The sequence below is a fragment of the Pongo abelii genome, chromosome 13 (assembly GCF_028885655.2).
Source record: "Pongo abelii isolate AG06213 chromosome 13, NHGRI_mPonAbe1-v2.0_pri, whole genome shotgun sequence".
Taxonomy (NCBI): Eukaryota; Metazoa; Chordata; class Mammalia; order Primates; family Hominidae; genus Pongo; species Pongo abelii.
This window is the reverse complement of record NC_071998.2, coordinates 119,140,731-119,159,324: the sequence shown is the minus strand read 5'-3', so window position 1 is coordinate 119,159,324 and position 18,594 is coordinate 119,140,731. Positions and strand designations below refer to the sequence as shown.

General features: G+C 51.8%; 1 protein-coding gene across 1 annotated transcript in view; it reads left to right on the top strand.

Moving 5' to 3' along the window:
* ENG (endoglin) overlaps positions 1–18,594 on the top strand; it is a 39,625-nt gene that overhangs the window by 18,171 nt on the left and 2,860 nt on the right. The window contains 11 exon segments of the mRNA NM_001132937.1: positions 6,983–7,123; positions 10,131–10,293; positions 10,759–10,800; positions 10,965–11,130; positions 11,461–11,587; positions 11,845–12,019; positions 12,354–12,496; positions 16,432–16,569; positions 16,808–16,846; positions 17,642–17,758; positions 18,094–18,351. Coding sequence (NP_001126409.1) covers positions 6,983–7,123; positions 10,131–10,293; positions 10,759–10,800; positions 10,965–11,130; positions 11,461–11,587; positions 11,845–12,019; positions 12,354–12,496; positions 16,432–16,569; positions 16,808–16,846; positions 17,642–17,758; positions 18,094–18,351 — 1,509 coding nt within the window.

Sequence of the window (18,594 nt, the reverse complement as noted above, 5' to 3'; positions counted from 1 at the left end):
GCAAGACTGTGTCTCAAAAAAAAAAGCCAAACTACTCCCACATGTTTAGCTGGGCACCGGACAACCTACTTTGCAGGCGGAATTGCAGTGAAACCTCATAAGTCTATGAAGTGGGAATACCATTTTCCAAATCAGGAAACTGAGGCCCAGAGAGGCATAGTGACTGTCCAAGGTCATAGGCTAATGACTGAGCCCCCTTCTGAATTCAGGTTGGTCTGGCTTTGATCCCTTCCCCTGCCACCCTGCCTGTAGGACCATCTGAGTTTTCTGGGGTGGACAGAGGGGCAGCTGGCTCCAATCTGACCGCCTCCAGTCAGGCCCTGGGAGGGTGGGAGCTGCAGGCAGCCCTGAGGCTCCACTCCTAGAAGAATTGCTGGAAGCGACTTTCTATAAGTGGCTACTAGCACTCAGGGCCTCCTCACCGAAATCCCCCCTTCCCACCACCAACTGCTGGGCAACAATGGCATCTGTGGGACATTGGCACAAAAATAGAAACGCGGTCTCCCGCCCACCCGCTCAGGGAGGGGGCCGGGTAGGCGCAGGCTGGCCGGGCTGGGGGTGAGGGGCTGGCCAGACTGTGGAATTCCCAGGGTCCCATGAGGAAAGCCGGGAGCTTGGGGTTGGGGGCACAGCTGGCGCCATCGTTCTTTGCCTCTGGGGCCCCCGGCCGGGAAAGAAGGGGGAAGTTGGTGTGCGTGTGAGTGGCCGTGGCGGTGAGTCAGGGCCGTGGGGAGGGAAATGTTTGCTGTAGAAACCCTGACTGGGTTTTTCTGGTAACCAGCTGTTTTTCAGCTTGGCCCCGCAGCTCAGAGAACCTGAGCACCCAGCTTTCCAGCCCCTCTGAGTTTCCCAACTACTCACTTGCCGTGTGACTCAAGGCCCCCACCTCCTACCTGCCCTCAAGCCTGCAGGGAAGGACTTGGTGACAACTGAGTGGTAGCTTTGGTTCGTGAGCTCTGGGATGAGAGCTGAGTGTCCCTGAAGTTCCAGCCTCCTCGTCACCCCTCACACCCAGCATGACCAGGCTGTGACCTGCACTTCTCTTTTTTTTCACTCCTTTATCCACAGCCCAACCTGGTGCTGGTTCCCAACCCTGTCCTACCCCCATTTCACAGATCAGGAAACTGAGGCATAGAGGAACAGGGACAGTGGCGGAGCAGCAGCAGGACTGGATGGCCACGGGGCTCCTTCCTCCCCACTCAGGGCTTGGCCACCAGACTGCACTCTGGCTTCTGCAGCACGCTTGGCCTGTGGGTGTCACCATGGGATGGCGGATGGATGTCCTCATCTACCACAGGCTGTGCTGTGTCCTGGCCATGATCTGACTATCCAGAGGGCCCATCTCTTCATCATGTGGGCCTTGCAGTTCTTTCCTCCAGGTGGGGACAAGCAGATGGGGCCGCACAGCAATGGACTGTAGGGCAATATGAGAGAGAGGTGCAGTTGAGAGGGAGGACATGGTCCAGGGAATGCAGGCCCCGCTCTGGCATCACACCCAGCCTAGAAAGCGTGATATTTTTTAAAACTGTCAGGTATGGTGGCTCACGGCTGTAATCCCAGCACTTTGGGAGGCCGAGGTGAGTGGATCGTTTGAGTCCAGGAGTTCAACACCAGCCTGGGCAACATAGTGAAACCCCATCTCTACAAAAAATATAAAAATTAGCCAGGCATACTGGTGTATGCCTGTAGACCCAGCTACTTGGGAGGCTAAGGCGGGAGGATCACTTGAGCCTGAGGGGCGGAAGTTGCAGTGAGCAATCACGCCACTGCACTCCAGCCTGGGCAACAGAGGGAGACCCTGTCTTAAAAGAAAAAAATTATATATATATATATATAATTTTTTTATTCAAAACTGACGAAACAATATATTTCGAAAACCAAAAGTTATAAACCCACTAGAAAACATTAATCAAAACATGAACTTATACAAACATAAATTTGAAACATATCTTATCCCATAAATTAGCATAAAATAATTATTTAAAAATAACCAACCTAACTGGGCGCAGTAGCTTACACCAATAATCCCAGCACTTTGGGAGGCTGAGGCAGGCAGATCACAGGTCAAGAGATTAAGACCACCGTGGCCAAAAAGGTGAAACCCCATCTCCACTAAAAATACAAAAATTAGGCTGGGCATGGTGGGATTACACACCTGTAATCCCAGCACTTTGGGAGGCCAAGGCGCATGGATCATGATGTCAGGAGTTTGAGACCAGCCTGGCCAAGATGGTGAAACCCCGTCTCTACTAAAAATACAAAAACTAGCCAGGTGCAGCGGCAGGTGCCTGTAATCCCAGCTACTCGGGAGTCTGAGGCAGGAGAATTGCTTGAACCCAGGAGGTGGAGGTTGCGGTGAGCGGAGATCGCTGTACTTTAGCCTGGGCGACACAGCAAGACTCTATCTCAAAAAAAAAAAAAAGAAAAAATTACAAAAATTAGCTGGGCATGGTGGCACACGCCTGTAGTCCCAGCTGCTCGGGAGGCTGAGGCAGGAGAATCGCTTGAACCTGGGAGGGTGGAGGTTGCAATGAGCAGAGATCGCTGCACTCTAGCCTAGGCAACAGAGCAAGGCTCCATCTCAAAAATATATATATATAAAAATTAGCCGGGCATGGTGGCGCACGCCTGTAGTCCCAGCTACTCAGGAGGCTGAGGCAGAAGAATCGCTTGAACCCAGGAGGCGGAGGTGGCAGTGAGCCGAGATCGTGCCATTGCACTCCAGCCTGGCAACAGAGCAAGACTCCATCTCAAAAAATAATAATAAATAGAAAAAAACTAAATGGCACACTAAAATGAAAAAAAAAAATTTGTGTTTACAAGTAATTGATCACAACCAGTTACAGATTGCTTTGTTCCTTCTCCACTCTCACTGCTTCACTTGACGAGCCTAAAAAAAAGAAACAATATTTGTGACACATTGAAAATGAAATACTATTATTTGTTCTTTTTGTGTTTTAAAGAGGAAACTTAAAAGCAAAGAGTAATTATAGCATCATTATTGAGTAACAGAAATATTTCTGGGCAGATTTTTCCAGTGGCTGAAACACTGTCTCTGGCTTTGTGACGTCAGTTGGGGAAATGGCAAGATGATTAAAAGTTAAATCTCAAAACTTTCCACTGGCATCTTCATCTTGAAATATCCTTCCCCTTTTTCATAACTTTGAAAAGACCTTTTGGATCATCTTTTAGACTGGCAGCTTTTGTATGAGAGCACTGGGAGTCTGTGTTTCAGCAAATTACATTTGTCTTTGTCCTCCTGAGTTGGTGGCAGGGCTTCTGAGGCATTTACCTGTCTTTTTTTTTTTTTTTTTTTGAGGCAGAGTTTCACTCTTGTTGCCCAGGCTGGAGCTCAATGGCGCGATCTTGGCTCACCGCAACCTCTGCCTCCTGGAGTTCAAGCGATTCTCCTGCCTCAGTCTCCCGAGTAGCTGGGATTACAGGCATGCGCCACCACACCTGGCTAATTTAGTATTTTTAGTAGAGACGGGGTTTCTCCACATTGGTCAGGTTGGTCTTGAACTCCCAACCTCAGGTGATCCACCCACCTCAGCCTCCCAAAGTGCTGGGATTACAGGCGTGAGCCACTGCGCCCGGCCCACCTGTCTTAGTCTCAGCACTCACCTGTTCACATGCCACTAGTTCAGAAAGTCTTTGAGGTCATTCTTTCAATAGACACTGCCTTGTAGATTGCTGTGTTCTTTTTCTTCTTGGGAATAAGGTTAGAAAAATGTGCTAGGGAAGGATGTGCTACACAAAAATGTGTAGAAAAAATGTGAGAGCGGCTGGGTGCGGTGGCTCACGCCTATAATCCTAGCACTTTGGGAGGCCAAGGCGGGTGGATCACCTGAGGTCAGGAGTTTGAGCCCATCCTGGCCAACATGGCGAAACCCCATCTTTACTAAAAATACAAAAATTAGCTGGGCGTGGTGGCAGGCACCTGTAGTCCCAGCTACTTGGGGAGGCTAAGGCAGGAGAATCACTTGAACCCAGGAGGTGGAGGTTGCAGTGAGCCGAGATCGCACCATTGCACTCCAGCCTGGCAACAGAGCAGGACTCCATCTCAAAAAATAATAATAAATAGAAAAAAACTAAATGGCCCACTAAAATGAAAAAAAAAAATTGTGTTTACAAGTAATTGATCATGACCAGTTACAGATTGCTTTGTTCCTTCTCCACTCTCACTGCTTCACTTGACGAGCCTAAAAAAAAGAAAGAAACAGTGAGCTGGGATTGCACCATTGCACTCCAGCCTGGGCAGGAAGAGTGAAACTCCATCTCAAAAAAAAAAAAAAAAAAAAAGTAAAAAGAAAAGAAAAGAAAGATGTGAGAGCACAAGCCTGCCTGGGCACGAATCCCAGCCCCTGGCTGACTTCCTGTGTCATCAAAGGCAAATGACTTCACCTCTCAGGGTCTTGGTTCCCTCATCTGTAAGTGAAAATAAGAATGGTGGCCGGGTGCAGTGGCTCATGCCTGTAATTCCAGCACTTTGGGAGGCCGAGGCGGGCAGATCATTTGAGGTCAAGAGTTTGAGACCAGTCTGGCCAACATGCTGAAACCCCGTCTCTACTAAAAATACAAAAATTAGCCGGGCATGGTGGCAATCGCCTGTAGTCCCAGCTACTCAGGACGCTGAGGCAGGAGAATTGCTTGACCCAGGAGGCAGAGGTTGCAGTGAGCCGAGGTTGTGCCACTGCACTCCAGCCTGGGCAACAGAGCAAGACTCTGTCTCAAAAAAAAAAAAAAAAAAAAAAGAGAAAGAATGGTAGCTCATGTCTGTAATTCCAGCACTTTGGGAAGCCGAGGTGGGAGGACTGCTTGAGCCTAGGAGGTTGAGGCTGCAGTGAGCCGTGATTGCACCACTGCATTCTAGCCTGGATAACAGAGCAAGACCCTGTCTCAAAAAACAAACAAAGAAAAGCCAGCCTGGCCAACATAGTGAAACCCCATCTCTATTAAAAATATAAAAAATTAATCTGGTGTGGTGGCACACGCCTGTAGTCCTAGCTACTCAGGAGGCTGAGGCAGGAGAATTGCTTGAACCCAGGAGGCAGAGGTTGTAGTGAGCTGAGATTGTGCCACTGCGTTCCAGCCTGGGAGACAGCAAGACCCCGTCTCAAAAAAGAAAAAAAAAAAAAAAAAAAAAAAGGCCAGGCAGGGTGGTTCACGCCTGTAATCCCAGCACTTTGGGAGGCCGAGGCAGGTGGATCACAAGGTCAGAGTTTGAGACCAGCCTGACCAACATGGTGAAACCCCGTCTCTACTAAAAATACAAAAATTAGCCAGGCATGGTAGCGGGCGCCTATAGTCCCAGCTACTCAGGAGGCTGAGGCAGGAGAATGACTTGAACCTGGTACATGAAGGTTGCAGTGAGCCAAGATCGCGCCACTGCACTCCAGCCTGGGCGACAGAGTGAGCCTCCGCCTCAAAGAAAAAAAAGAAAAAAAAAAAGCCAACCTGGCCAACATGGTGAAACTCCATCTCTCGTAAAAAATACAAAAAATTAGCCATGCGTAGTGGTGGGCACCTGCAGTTCCAGCTACTCGGGAGGCTGAGGCAGGAGAATTGCTTGAAACTGGGAGGCAGAGGTTGCAGTGGGCCGAGATCACGTCACTGCACTCCAGGCTGGACAACAGAGGGAGACTCTGTCTCTTAAAAAAAAAAAAAAAAAAAAATGGTATTTACGTCTTAAGGTTGTTGAAAGGATTAAATCAGTTAATGTGTAAAGCACTTAGAACACTGCTGGGATTTAATAGGCCCTATTTACGTGGTAGGCAGGTGTTATTGTTATAAAAACATTCTAAATGTATACACCATTGAACAATTAAAAATTTTAATGCAGTGGGTACGTCTCAAGACATAAATGATTTCAACTTCACATTCTTATATCAAAATAATGGCATTATACCAAAAACAACCCCCCAGGATTTTAGTATTTCAAAATGGTAAGACAAGCAGGAATACTGCAAACTGGGAGAGCAATTGTGACTGTCTCATGTGGGCTGGAAGCAGACCTGTCACTCAGGGACAGCAGGAAAGGTGGTGGGGACGATGGGGCAGGGGATCGCTGCCTCCATGCACAGGACACTCCCTAAGGCCCAGTACACAACAGGTTCTCATTCGATCCTTGATGGATGCAATTCAGGCTCATCCCTTTTTTTTTTTTGGAGACGGAGCGTCATTCTTGTTGCCCAGGCTAGAGTTCAGTGGCGCAATCCAGCTCACTGCAACCTTTACCTCCTGGGTTCAAGAGATTCTCCTGCCTCAGCCTCCCAAGTAGCTGGAATTACAGGCGTCCACCACCAGCCCACCTGGCTAATTTTTTGTATTTTTAGTAAAGATGGGGTTTCACCATGTTGGACAGGCTAGTCTCGAACTCCCGACCTCAGGTGATCCACCTGCCTCAGCCTCCCAGAGTGTTGGGATTACAGGTGTGAACCACTGTGCCCGGCCTTTTTTTTTTTTTTTTAGATGGAGTTTCACTCTGTTGCCCAGGCTAGAATGCAGTGGTGCCATCTCAGCTCAATGCCACCTCTGCCCCCAGGGTTCAAGCAATTCTTGTGTCTCAGCCTCCCGAGTAGCTGAGATTATAGGTGCCCACCACCACGCCTGGCTAATTTTTGTATTTTTAGTACAGATGGGGTTTCACCATGTTGGTCAGGCTGGTCTCGAACTCCTGACCTCAGGTGATCCGCCCACCTCAGCCTCCCAAAGTGTTGGGATTACAGACGTGAGCCACCGTGCCCAGCCTAATTTTTTTTCTCTCTTCAGATTTGCTGGGCTTACCTCCTTCATTTGTTTAGTGTGAATTCCCTGAGGATGGCCAGAGGGCCAGGCACTACCCCGGGCACTGGGAGGCGAGGGTGGACAGAGCAGGCAGGGAGAGTGGAGTGGAAGCATCCAAATCATCACTGCCTATCTGGTTGGCACAAACTATACAAATCTGACTGGACTGTGTGTGTCTCTCCTCTGTGTCCCCCAGGGCCTGTCACAGCTGGAGCTGACTCTCCAGGCATCCAAGCAAAATGGCACCCGGCCCCGAGAGGTGCTTCTGGTCCTCAGTGTAAACAGCAGTGTCTTTCTGCATCTCCAGGCCCTGGGAATCCCACTGCACTTGGCTTACGTGAGTGTGTTCCCTCCAACCCCAGGCTGAGGCTCTGGCCATGGGAGGTCCCTGCTGTCCATCTCTGTGGGTCAGGGTCTCCCACCCCAGCAGCCCAGCCCTGCTTCTCCCTTTCATCCTGACATTATTCACCAGGGTCCTGCCTGGTGAATCCAATGGTCTCTGCCAGAGAGAACCCAGAGGGCACTAGGACTACAGTAAACAGTCTAAACCAAGAGGTGGGAGTCAGGTTGATGTGCAGCCCTGGCCAACTCTGATCCTCTGCATAGCCTCAGTTTGCCTCTCTGTCCAGTGGGACAACTGAACTCAATATTTTCTATGATAATCTTTTCATTGTCTTTGAAAAAGTTACATGACATATATTTGAAAACATTTAAAGACAGAGGAAAAGGGCCAGGAGAAAACCTAACGATGTGTTAACAGTGGTTATGGCTGGGAAGTGGGATTAGGAGAGACATTTAGTTGGTGCTTCACACTTCGTTGAGTTTGCAAGAGTTGCTCTAAATGGATTTGGCCTATTTTGGAGAAAAAAATATTTTTAAAAAACTCAAGCTTTCAGGTCAGCTGTGGATTTGGGGAAAAAAATTAAAAACAAACAACCAAAAGCCTCAAGTTTTAAAAGTGTTCGATATATCCACCAGAGAGAGAATGTCAGGGAGCTGGGACCCACTGCCAGAGGTCAGGGCTGGAGGAGGTGGGGTGGCTTGCCAGCACTGCCTCCTCCATGTGGAATGTCTGGGAGGTGGCCCCCAGATGTGAGCAGCTGTTGTTTACAACAGAGAAAGCAGAGGGGCAGGAAGGGGAGAGCCCGGGGGAGAGCAAAGATAGCAAAGGGGAGAGAGGCATAGAAAGAAACATGCCCATTGCGGGAGGGAGGCAGGCTTGAGCGAAGTTGGGCGTGGGGGACAGGGGAGAAGCTTCCGGACTGGTGACAGGGACAGCACAGAGACAGTCAGACACGACCAAGCCAGCATGCCAAAGTCCTAGGAGGGAGGGGGCCAAATCCAACCACCAGGGCCAAGAGGATTTGACTCCTTGCAGCCTATCCCTTGGCCGCCCAGAAGGGGAATCGAGGTCCCAGAGGGGGCATGGCCTTTGCCATGGACCCTCCCCCTTCCCGATCTGAGTCCATGCAGCCCAGGCTGAGGCAGGAACATGAAACGCGCCCGCCAGCCGGAAGGTCGCAGCAGCCGCCGGCTCTGGCCTCGGCCACACCGCCTTCCTCCTGGGGCCGCGCCGCTTCCCGAGCGGGCTCCCTGGGGCCGGTGGCCAGAGGGGACAAAGAGGCCAAGGGGCGGCCTCGGTGTCGGACCCAGTGCCAGGCGACCAACAGATGTCGTGCCCTGCTGTATCCCCATTTTACAGGGGATGACTCAAGGATCAGATCCCTTTCCCAACCCAGCTGTAAAGCCAGTGTCCCAGCCCTTTCCCATTCCGCGGGCTGGGTTCCTCACCCAAGGTGCCCATTGCTTTGCCCCCTTGTTGAATCCCTGCAGAGAAGGTATCTGCTTCCTTCTAGATGGGCCATTCTCGGGTGTCTTGTCTACTGTTGCCATCTGGCAGTCCTCAATATCTAGCTTGGGCCAGGCGACCTGGCTTATGTCGGTAATCCCAACACTTTGGTAAGCCGAGGCAGGAGGGTCTCCTTTTTTTTTTTTTTTTTTGAGATGGAGTTTCACTCTTGTTGCCCAGGCTGGAGTGCAATAGCCCCAACTCACCTCACTGCAACCTTCGCCTCCTGGGTTCAAGTAATTCTCCTGCCTCAGCCTCCCGAGTAGCTGGGATTACAGGCACCTGCCACCACCCCCACCTAATTTTTTGTATTTTTAGTAGAGACAGGGTTTCATACCATGTTGGCTAGGCTGGTCTCAAACTCCTGACCTCAGGGGATCCGCCTGCCTCGGCCTCCCAAAGTGCTGGTTTACAGGCGTGAGCCACCGTGCCTGGCCAGGAGGGTCTCTTGAGGCCAGGAGTTGGAGACTAGCCTGGGCAACATAGTGAGACCCTCGTCTCTAAAAAATAACAATAAAAATTTTTTTTAAATCAAACCCAAAGCCCTTTTGCCCTTCTGCTGCTGCTGCTTCATTCAGCTCAATGCCCCTGGCTTTGGAGACTGTACACTAAGGAGCTCAGTCAGTGGCCCCAACAGCTTCCTCTGAATCCTTCAGCTTTCCAGAGTCACTCCTCCAGGAAGTCTTCCCTGTCTGCTTTCCTCCTCACCCCTGACCCCCATTTCTTCTGAGGCAATGGCAGGGTAGGCAGTGAGATGCTGGAGCCACCCAGATTCCCCATCCCTGTCCAACCAGGAGATCTGTCTGGCTCCTTTCTCATTAAATAAAATTCTGTCTTCTATTGCTTCAAATGACTTGATGCATGTCTAGTTTCTGAATGGTAATATCCCCTAGGGCAGGGACCACAGATATCTGTCTTTAGTTCATTAATTCATTCATCCATCCCTTTCTTCTTTCCTCCCTTTCTCCCTTTCTTCCCATAGGCAGGGAACACCCACCACATGCTGGGTGTCAGGGTGATGCTGGCATGTCAGGATCCTGTGATGGGCCCAGGGCCCAGCACAAAGTCAGACAAATATTTGTCAGTGCGTACTATGTGTCAAGCACTGTGCAAAGATGGGCAGGGTAGACGTTGCCCCCTGTGGACCTCAGAGTGTAGGGGGATCCAGAGCCTCAGGGTGTAGGGAGAGACAGCCGCATGATGGCATAGATGTGGGTTGAATGAGAACAGCTCTGGAGGGGTGGGTGATGTTTGGACAGGTGGATGAACAAGGTGGTATATTCATCTGGCCCCCCAGGTATGGAAGGGAGAAGGGGCTGATCTGACTGCTAGGGGGCTCTGGGCTGACTGCAGATCCACCAGCCGACATTCTCAGCTCCTGCCTCTTTCTCTCAGCCAGTGGGCTGACTCCACAAATTACTTCCTGACCTCCTACATGGGATAAAGGGGGCACAGGGCCAGGAACAGCATGCTGAGCCTCCACATGTCTCCCCAGAATTCCAGCCTGGTCACCTTCCAAGAGCCCCCGGGAGTCAACACCACAGAGCTGCCATCCTTCCCCAAGACCCAGGTCCTCGAGTGGGCAGCTGAGAGGGGCCCCATCACCTCTGCTGCCGAGCTGAATGACCCCCAGAGCATCCTCCTCCAACTGGGCCAAGGTCAGTTTCCCCAGCAACCTCTCTGGGCTCATGACACCGCTCAGGAGGAATCTGAGCTCCTCTGGCCCACACCTCAAACTTGGGCACCAAGAGTGCAAGAGGGGACACGATGTGCCACACTTCACATACCACAAACCACTGCTGCCTTGGGACAGTGATGGCTCCTCCACCAAATATCAGATTGAAACATGTGAAATATGCCAGTTTTTGACCTAAAAACCCCCAGCATTTTCATATGATTTATTGTGCATCTACTATGTGCCAAAGCCCTATTATGCTAGGCACTTGGGGATACTGTGGGGACACACTCAGGCCCTGCCCTCCTGGAGCTGATAGAGGGAGGTCACAATAAACATGTACATGTACACAGATACATCCATAATTTCAGGTCTTGCTGGGTGGTTTCGGGGCTGCAGCCTAACATGTGTCATGGGCTCATCCCTTATGTTAACCCTGTGTTGACAGATGAAACGGAGGCCCGGGGACTTGCACAGGGTCACTCGGCAGGTAAGTGGTGGAAGGGAAGTTCGAACCTAGGTCCTCTGACGCCTCTTGCCCTCTGCAGCACTGTCCTGCCTGCCCCACCACTACCTTTGGCTGTGGGTGAGGGTGGGGCTCTGTTAGGTGCAGGGCTGCTGGGGGAAGGGACTGAGGTGCGCGTGTCTCCGCAGCCCAGGGGTCACTGTCCTTCTGCATGCTGGAAGCCAGCCTGGACATGGGCCGCAGGCTCGAGTGGCGGCCGCGTACTCCAGCCTTGGTCCGGGGCTGCCGCTTGGAAGGTGTGGCCGGCCACAAGGAGGCGCACATCCTGAGGGTCCTGCCGGGCCACTCGGCCGGGTATGGGTCTCGCCCCGTCCCTGACACTAGTCCCCACCCCGAGAGACGCCCCCACCCCCGCCCCCTCTCCGGTCCCTTATAAAGCCCCACCCCGGTCCCAGCCCCAGCCCCGCCGCAGCCCCGTGAGAGCACAGTCGCCTTCTCCTACTCTAGGCTACGCCCCCTTTGGGACCCTTCCCTTTGGGCACAAGCCTGGCCCCAGTCCCATCCCTATCCCATAGACCCACACCTGGCCAGGTAAGAGTGCAGCTGCCGCCCACCCGACGCCAGGCCTCGCTCCCTGCCTGGCCTGTCCACTTCAGTGTTCCATCCGCGTCTGTCTCCCCGCAGGCCCCGGACGGTGACGGTGAAGGTGGAACTGAGCTGCGCATCCGGGGATCTCGATGCCGTCCTCATCCTGCAGGGTCCCCCCTACGTGTCCTGGCTCATCGATGCCAACCACAACATGCAGATCTGGGTGAGTTTTGCGCAGCTCCCGAGACACAAAACCCAAACTCCCAACCTCTGGATCAGGGAAGTTTCCTAGAAAGGTGAACCCCCCGAGCTGAGCTGAAGGACAAATCACCTATGCCCATACGTGAGGGAAGGGGCCAGGCAGAAAACGCAGCAGGAGTGGGGACACAGCAGGACTGAGGCCTGGCGTAACACTGGCTGGCCTGCTGTGGCACAGACTGTGTCCATGGCCCCCTGTTCTGCCTCTCTCCCCACCATTAGACCACTGGAGAATACTCCTTCAAGATCTTTCCAGAGAAAAACATTCGTGGCTTCAAGCTCCCAGACACACCTCAAGGCCTCCTGGGGGAGGCCCGGATGCTCAATGCCAGCATTGTGGCATCCTTCGTGGAGCTACCGCTGGCCAGTGTTGTCTCACTTCATGCCTCCAGCTGCGGTGAGCACCCTTCCCCTCCCTTGGATCAGTGGCCACACTGTTGGTGAAGCACCTCTGTGTGAGCTTGGGCAAGGTACATCAGCCTCTCTGAGCCACATTTTTCTCATCTGCACTTGGGAACAGTGGGAGTAGCTAATCATAGAAGAGCCTGAGAATTGCTTGAAACCGGGAGACGGAGGTTGCAGTGAGCCAAGATCATGCCACTGCACTCCAGCCTGGGTAACAGAGCAAAATTCTGTCTCAAAAAAAAAAAAAAAAAAAAAAAAAAGCCTGGTGCAGGCGCACAGTGATCACACAGTGACCATCCGCCTGGCCTGCCTCTGCTACCCCACAGGTGGTAGGCTGCAGACCTCACCCGCACCGATCCACACCACTCCTCCTAAGGACACTTGCAGCCCGGAGCTGCTCATGTCCCTGATCCAGACAAAGTGTGCCGATGACGCCATGACCCTGGTACTAAAGAAAGAGCTTGTTGCGGTAAGGGAACTTCTGCCCCTCTGGCTCAGGATGACATGGACATCTGGTTCCTCCCCTAGCCCAAGACTCTTGGGGTCCTAGCCCAGGCAGGGGGGCAAGTCACGTCCCTCTGCGAGCCTTAGTTTTCCCACTTGTATAATGGAATTGATAACGGTACCTACCACGTGGTTGAGAATTAAAGGCAGTCTGACAGGCTGATCACGTGGCACAGTAAGATGTGGTACATAGTAGGTGCTTAGTAAATAATGCCAGCACTAGGTAGTTGTCATTATTAATTCTAAATGCTCTCTGAGCTGGTTGGTCACTTAGCAGAATACCTACCTACGCAGGCCAGGCATGGTGGTTCAAGCCTGTAATCTCAGCACTTTGGGAGGCCAAGATGGGCAGATCACTTGAGGTCAGGAGTTCAAGACCAGCCTGGCCAACATGGTGAAACCCTGTCTTTACTAAAATACAAAAATTAGCCAGAGGTGATGGGACACACCTGTAGTCCCAGCTACTTGGGAGGCTGAGGCAGGAGAATGGCCTGAACCCGGGAGGCGGAGCTTGCAGTGAGCCAAGATCGTGCCACTGCACTCCAGCCTGGGCGACAGAGCGAGACTCGTCTCAAAATAAAATAAAATAACACGTGCTGGCCAGGCACAGTGGCTCACACCTGTAACCCTAGCACTTTGGAGGCCGAGGCAGGCAGACTGCCGGAGCTCAGGAGTTTGAGACCAGCCTGGGCAACACAGTGAAACCCCGTCTCTACTAAAATAGAAAAAATTAGCCAGACGTGGTGGTGTACGCCTGTAGTCCCACCTACTCAGGAGGCTGAGGCAGGAGAATCGCTTGAACCCGGTAGAGGGAGATTGCAGTGAGCTGAGATTGTGCCACTGCACTCCAGCCTGGGCGACAGAGCGAGACTCCGTTTCAAACAAACAAACAAACAAAAAACATGCTTTAAAAAATATGTGAAAATTAGACCCAAAGACAATGGCTGCCAACATTTTGGTTTGCTTCTTTCTGGAGTGTTTTCTCTGTGTATTTCTTATATTGATGTAATCATAAGGGATGTGTTCATTTGTCTCTTGCTATTTCACTTAATGTATTTTTAGAGCTCTGACAGCTGTACCTAATATCATGTTTAATAAGCACATATTATTCCATCATATTGACATGCTATAATTAACTCCTCTTCCCTTGTTACACATTTAGGTTGTTTCCAATTCTGTAGTATTATAAATATGCAAAAAATGTCATTGTGCATGAAACATTTCTTTATATAGGATTATTTTCTCAGGATAGATTTCCACATTAGTGGAATTACTGGGTCAAAATGAATGAAGTTTCAATACATGTTGCCAACCCACTTTCCCAAAGATGATTTGAATTTTCACTGCTGATTTACAAGAACACCTCAACCTCTTCGCTCTCTCCAGACTATAATTCAAAAAAAGAAAGGAAAAACCTTTGCCAGTGTGGGAAGAGGCACATGGCGTTCCATTCTTGTTTTAGTTATAATTCTCTGGTTAGTAGTGAGCGTGGGCATGGCTCCATGTGAGTGATGAGAACCTCAGTCTCTTTATCATTGAGGCTTGGTATTTTTCTTGATGATTTTTATAAGTTTTAATAAAAAAAGGGTTGCCCCTTTGGCCATCACTTCCCTTGATTTGCTGTAATTCTTTCCATTTTGGCTATAGTGGTTTTTCCTTTCTTTTCTTTTCTTTTTTTTTTTTTTTTTTTTGAGACAGAGTCTTGCTCTGTCACCCAGGCTGGAGTTCAGTGGTATGATCTCGGCTCACTGCAACCTCCACCTCCCGGGTTCAAATGATTCTCCTGCCTCAGCCTCCTGAGTAGTTGGGAATACAGGCGTGCACCACCACGCCTGGCTACTTTTTTTTTTTAGACAGTCTCACACTATTGCCCGGGCTGGAGTACAGTGGCACAATCTTGTCTCACTGCAACCTCTTCCGTCCGGGTTCAAGAAATTCTCCTGCCTCAGCCTCCCGAGTAGCTGGGATTACAGGTGCCCACCACCACTCTTGGCTTATTTTTTGTATTTTTTTAGCAGAGATGGGGTTTCACTATGTTGGCCAGGCTGGTCTCGAACTCCCGACCTTGTGATCTGCCCACCTCGGCCTCCCAAAGTGCTGGGATTACAGGTGTGAATCAGGTGCCTGGCCCGCAGCCTAGCTACTTTTTTGTACTTTTAGTAGAGACGGGGTTTCACCATATTGGCCAGGCTGGTCTCGAACTTCTGACCTCAGGTGATCTGCCTACCTCAGCCTCCCAAAGTGCTGGGATTACAGGCGTGAGCCACTGCAACCGGCCTTCTTTTTCTTGTTTTAGAGACAAGGTCTCACTCTGTCACCAAGGCTGGAGTGCAATGATGCGATCTCGGCTCACTGCAGCCTCCTCCTCCTGGGTTCAAGTGATTCTTGTGCCTCAGCCTTCCCAGCAGCTGAGACTATGGGCATGTGCCACCACACCTGGCTAATTTTTATAATTTTAGTAGAGTCGGGTTTCACTGTTGGCTAGGCAGGTCTCGAACTTCTGGCCTCATGTGATCTGCCTGCTTCCACCTCCCAAAGTGCTGGGATGACAGGTGTGAGCCGCCACACCCAGCCTGTGCTAGACTTTTATATGACCGGCAGTGCAATAAGTTTGCTTACACCAGCATCACCACAAACACTAGGCAATAGAAAATTTTCAGCTTCATTATAATTTTATGGGACCAGGGACCACCATCATATACACAGTCCATCACCGACCACAACATTGTCCCATGGTGCATGACAGTATTTACTATCTGGCTCTTTATAGGAACACTTTGCCCACGCCAGGCCTGAGACTGGATTATGCTTGTAGGGTTTGCATGCCCTTGGGGCTGTGAGTGATGATTATATGTGGAACTTGAAGGAATATTTTTAATAGTTCTGTATTTATTTTGATAGATATAAAAAGAAAATTTGGCCGGGCGCGGTGGCTCACGCCTGTAATCCCAGCACTTTGGGAGGCCGGGGTGGGTGGATCATGAGGTCAGGAGATCGAGACCATCCTGGCTAACACGGTGAAACCCCATCTCTACTAAAAATACAAAAAATTAGCTGGGCGTGGTGGCAGGTGCCTGTAGTCCCAGCTACTCAGGAGGCTGAGAAGAATGGCGTGAACCCGGGAGGCGGGGCTTGCAGTGAGCCGAGATTGCACCACTGCACTCCAGCCTGGGTGACAGAGTGAGACTCCATCTCAAAAAAAAAAAAAAAGGAAGAAGAAGAAGAAAAAATTTATAATCTGACAGCTATTATTGCTTAGGACAAGGCTTAGTGCAAAAGTGAGCAAGTTCAAGAAGTCTTAAGTAGGCCAGGCATGGTGGCTCATGCCTGTAATCCCAGCACTTTGGGAGGCCAAGGCGGGTGGATTACCTGAGGTCAGGACTTCCAGACTAGCCCCGCCAGCATGGTGAAACCCCGTCTCTACTAAAAATACAAAAAAATGGCTGGGTACAGTGGCTCACGCCTGTAATCCCTGCACTGGGAGGCCGAGGCAGGTGGATCACCTGAGGTCAGGAGTTTGAGACCAGCCTGGCCAACATGGTGAAACCCTATCTCTACTAAAAATACAAAAAATTAGCCGGGCATGGATTACAGGCACGTGCCTGTAATCCCAGCAACTCAGGAGGCCAAGGCAGGAGAATCACTTGAACCCAGGAGGTGGAGGTTGTAGTGAGCCGAGATCAAGCCACTGCACCTGGGCAAAAAGAGTGAGACTCCGTCTCAAAAAAAGAAGTTTTAAGTGGTGTAGGATGATGACATCTAACAAAAATGAAGAGGGAGTAGAGCAGGGGCATGGCTGTGACTTGGGACCCCTGGATTGTGGTCAGTCCTTGGTGCTGGGGTGTGGCAGGCCACAGAAACTGCAGTGCCTCCTGATGGTGCCCCTCTCTTCCAACCCAGCATTTGAAGTGCACCATCACGGGCCTGACCTTCTGGGACCCCAGCTGTGAGGCGGAGGACAGGGGTGACAAGTTTGTCTTGCGCAGCGCTTACTCCAGCTGTGGCATGCAGGTGTCAGCAAGTATGATCAGCAATGAGGTAAGAGCTGGGGCCAGAAAGGTATCAGGACCAGCCTGGTTGGTGCCCCCTCAGGTGCCTCCCTGATCCCCCAGGGCAGAGGTGTGTTTGGGAAAGCAGGGTGCAGGGGCTCAGAACACAAGACAAACTTGGCCATTGGTTGGCTCGGTCTCCCCATCTGCAAAAATGGGTGTATTGGGTGGGATACCCTCTGGGATCCTTTCTGGCTCTGACCAGCTCCCTGGCTTTATCCCCGCAGGCGGTGGTCAATATCCTGTCGAGCTCATCACCACAGCGGGTGAGATGGACAGTCACGTGCTAACTCACCTGGCCCAGGGGCTGCTGCTGGGCCGGGGCCTCTTCCTGGCTTGGGAGGGAGCAGGCCTCGGGAAACTCCTGGCAAGCCATGTGTCTGGCATGCCTGGGTCTCCCTTTCTATATGACCGGAGCAGGACTGCTGAGGGTGACACTCTCAGTCTCTCAAGTCAGAGGGCTTAGCACATACTGGCTGTGTGGCCTTGGCAAGTCACTTTAGTTTTCTGGGCCCAAAGGTGGCCTAAGAAAGGACTCTGCGCCACAGGGTGCTTCTGGGCAGCCAATGAGGTGCTGTGTGGAAGCTCTTCACACAGCCTGGCAGCTGGTGCCTCCTTGATAAATATTAGTTTAAAAAAAAAAAAGGGCCGGGCGCAGTGGCTCACACCTGTAATCCCAGCACTTTGGGAGGCCGAGGCAGGCAAACCACGAGGTCAAGAGATTGAGACCATCCTGGCTAACATGGTGAAACCCCGTCTCTACTAAAAATACAAAAAATTAGCCGGGTGTGGTGGCAGGCACCTGTAATCCCAGCTACTCAGGAGGCTGAGGTAGGAGAATGGCGTGAACCCGGGAGGCGGAGCTTGCAGTGAGCTGAGATCGCACCACTGCACTCCAGCCTGGGCGACAGAGTGAGACTCCATCTCAAAAAAAAAAAAAAAAAGATGAGGAAGAGAGTCAGGCAACTCCACGGGGCCATGATGCCTGTTCCTCCCCGCACCCCTCGCTCTCCTGGCTGGTGCCGCCAGAATGACCAAGTCTCCCTCCCGTCCTCCCCCAGAAAAAAGTGCACTGCCTCAACATGGACAGCCTCTCTTTCCAGCTGGGCCTCTACCTCAGCCCACACTTCCTCCAGGCCTCTAACACCATCGAGCCGGGGCAGCAGAGCTTTGTGCAGGTACCTGGCATGCCTGTCACCCCTCGGGCCTCCCAGCTCCTGGAACTTCCTCTCCGCCTTTCCCACCATGACTCCAGAGGAGATGAGAATCCCAGAGTCAGGAGGGGGACAGCCTGGGTGCACGGGAGGGGGAGAGACAGAGAAGGCATTGCTCAGGGACGCTGACAAGGATGTGGCCCTGTCCTCCTCCTCTGCCCCAGATAGGTCCATGTCTTTCTTTCCACCGTGAAGACTCAGGGGTGGGAACTCTTAATTCTAGCCGATATTTCAAGGCAGCAGGTGGGGTGGGGTGAAGAGCAGCTGCCCATGCCGCGTGGCCCTACCTACCCGTGCAGGTCAGAGTGTCCCCATCCATCTCCGAGTTCCTGCTCCAGCTAGACAGCTGCCACCTGGACTTGGGGCCTGAGGGAGGCACCGTGGAACTCATCCAGGGCCGGGCGGCCAAGGGCAACTGTGTGAGCCTGCTGTCCCCAAGCCCCGAGGGTGACCCGCGCTTCAGCTTCCTCCTCCACTTCTACACAGTACCCATACCCAAAACCGGCACCCTCAGCTGCACTGTAGCCCTGCGTCCCAAGACCGGGTCTCAAGACCAGGTGAGTGGGGCCTGGGCCGGCCCCAGCTTCAAGTGGGAGCTTCCAGGTCTGTGGTTTGCAGGAAGGGACATGGCAGCCCACAGGGATGTGGGGCCAGCTGGTGAGGGGCGGAGCCTTAGGCATGTGGCCTGGCAGTCTGGCTGCCAGCAGCACTTTCTGCCACCCGAGAGCTTTCTGGTGGGACTGCTGTGTCTGGGGCACTGGCAGACTATGCAGCTGCAACTGTCTATCTATCCATCCATC